The sequence below is a fragment of the Charadrius vociferus genome, unplaced genomic scaffold, assembly GCF_000708025.1.
Source record: "Charadrius vociferus isolate BGI_N301 unplaced genomic scaffold, ASM70802v2 scaffold1640, whole genome shotgun sequence".
Classification (NCBI taxonomy): Eukaryota; Metazoa; Chordata; class Aves; order Charadriiformes; family Charadriidae; genus Charadrius; species Charadrius vociferus.
The window spans coordinates 180,890-182,160 of record NW_009646613.1 but is presented as its reverse complement, the minus strand read 5'-3'; the positions used below and the strand labels follow the sequence as shown (position 1 = coordinate 182,160).

General features: G+C 65.5%; 1 protein-coding gene across 1 annotated transcript in view; it reads right to left on the bottom strand.

Annotated features, from left to right (window-relative positions):
* The window catches only part of ABHD17A (abhydrolase domain containing 17A), a 4,639-nt gene extending 3,556 nt beyond the window's left edge, over positions 1-1,083 (bottom strand). Inside the window, exon 1 of the mRNA XM_009887815.1 lies at positions 770-1,083. Coding sequence (XP_009886117.1) covers positions 770-1,083 — 314 coding nt within the window. The remainder of the gene's footprint in view (positions 1-769) is intronic.
* Between the last annotated feature and the right edge of the window lie 188 nt (positions 1,084-1,271).

Genomic DNA, 1,271 nt, shown 5'->3' with positions numbered 1-1,271 from the left:
AGCTGCCCAGTCCCCTCCTGCCTTTGCGTCATCCCCTCATGCCACCAGCAGCCGGGAGGGGGTCTCTGTCCCCCACCCCGGGCTGCCCCTCTCCAGCTTCCCAGTTTACAGACCCACAGGGGAGACCAGTAGTGGGCTGTGCCTAAACCCCTCCTGGCTTTCGCTCCTGTCGCTCTTCTGGAGGAATCAAACGTGCCTGTGAATTAGACTAAATGCGCAGACCCTGTTCACCGCCGGCACCTCCCGGTTGGCACAGGCTCTTGCCCATCCCCGTGGTCACCACGGGGCTGGGGACAGAGGGCGAGTGGCCGGCACTGACCCCCCTGGCGCTCACCGAGAGCCTCGCACAGACGCTCAGTTCACAACTGGAGTGTTACATCACTGGGACATCAGGTGACATCAGGGTGACTGCTGACATCAGGGGAGATAAGGGTCACTGGTGACAGCAGGGGAGAGCTGCAGGACAGCCCAGGGAATCCCTATGTCCCTATAGCCTCTGGCTTTGCCTCCACTCTCTGTTTAACCCCATTCCCAGCTGCAGCCACAAGCCAGACAGGTCCAGGGAGCCGAGCTCACCGGCGCCACAGGATGCCTCCAAACCCCCACAGCGACTCCTTCAGCGAGGCACCGGGTCAGGCCGAGGGCAAGGAGGTGGCACTGGGCTGAAGGAGAGGAGGGGCAGGATGGCACCGTGCCCGCCAGCGCTGCGCCAGCCCAGAGTCAAACCGCCGGCAGCGACACCGGGCCGGCACGTCGACGGGCGACTCACCTGGCGCCTGGCACACAGCGGACGTACATACAGCCAACGCGGTTCCCTCGGCTGCTTTTGGTGACGAAGACCTCGATGTTGTCCAGCTCCCGCTGGGAGTACTGGAAATCCGCCCGGTCCTTCAAGTGCAGCTTCCATCGCCCCGCAGCACCACCGCGCAGGGAGCCGGTGCTGGTGCTGCCCACGGGCTCCGGCTCAGGGACCACAGCATAGGTGGGCTCCGGGGGCAGGAAGGCCAGTTTGGCAGCGATGCGGCTGGGGCAGGGAGGGCAGCAGAAGAGGCAGCAGAGTTGGCTGATCGACAGCCCGTTCATGGCGGCGACGAGGTGAATCCAAACGGGAGAGAGGCCAGGAACAACGACAGCCCGGAGAGGCCCGGTCCTCAGCTGGCCATCGGCACCATGGCCACCAGCAGTCCACCACTGGCCAGCGCTGGGGCGGCCTCCATCCGTCCGTCTGCAGGCAGTAGCGGTGGCCTGCGGGCAAGGCAGGGCGCCGGGAG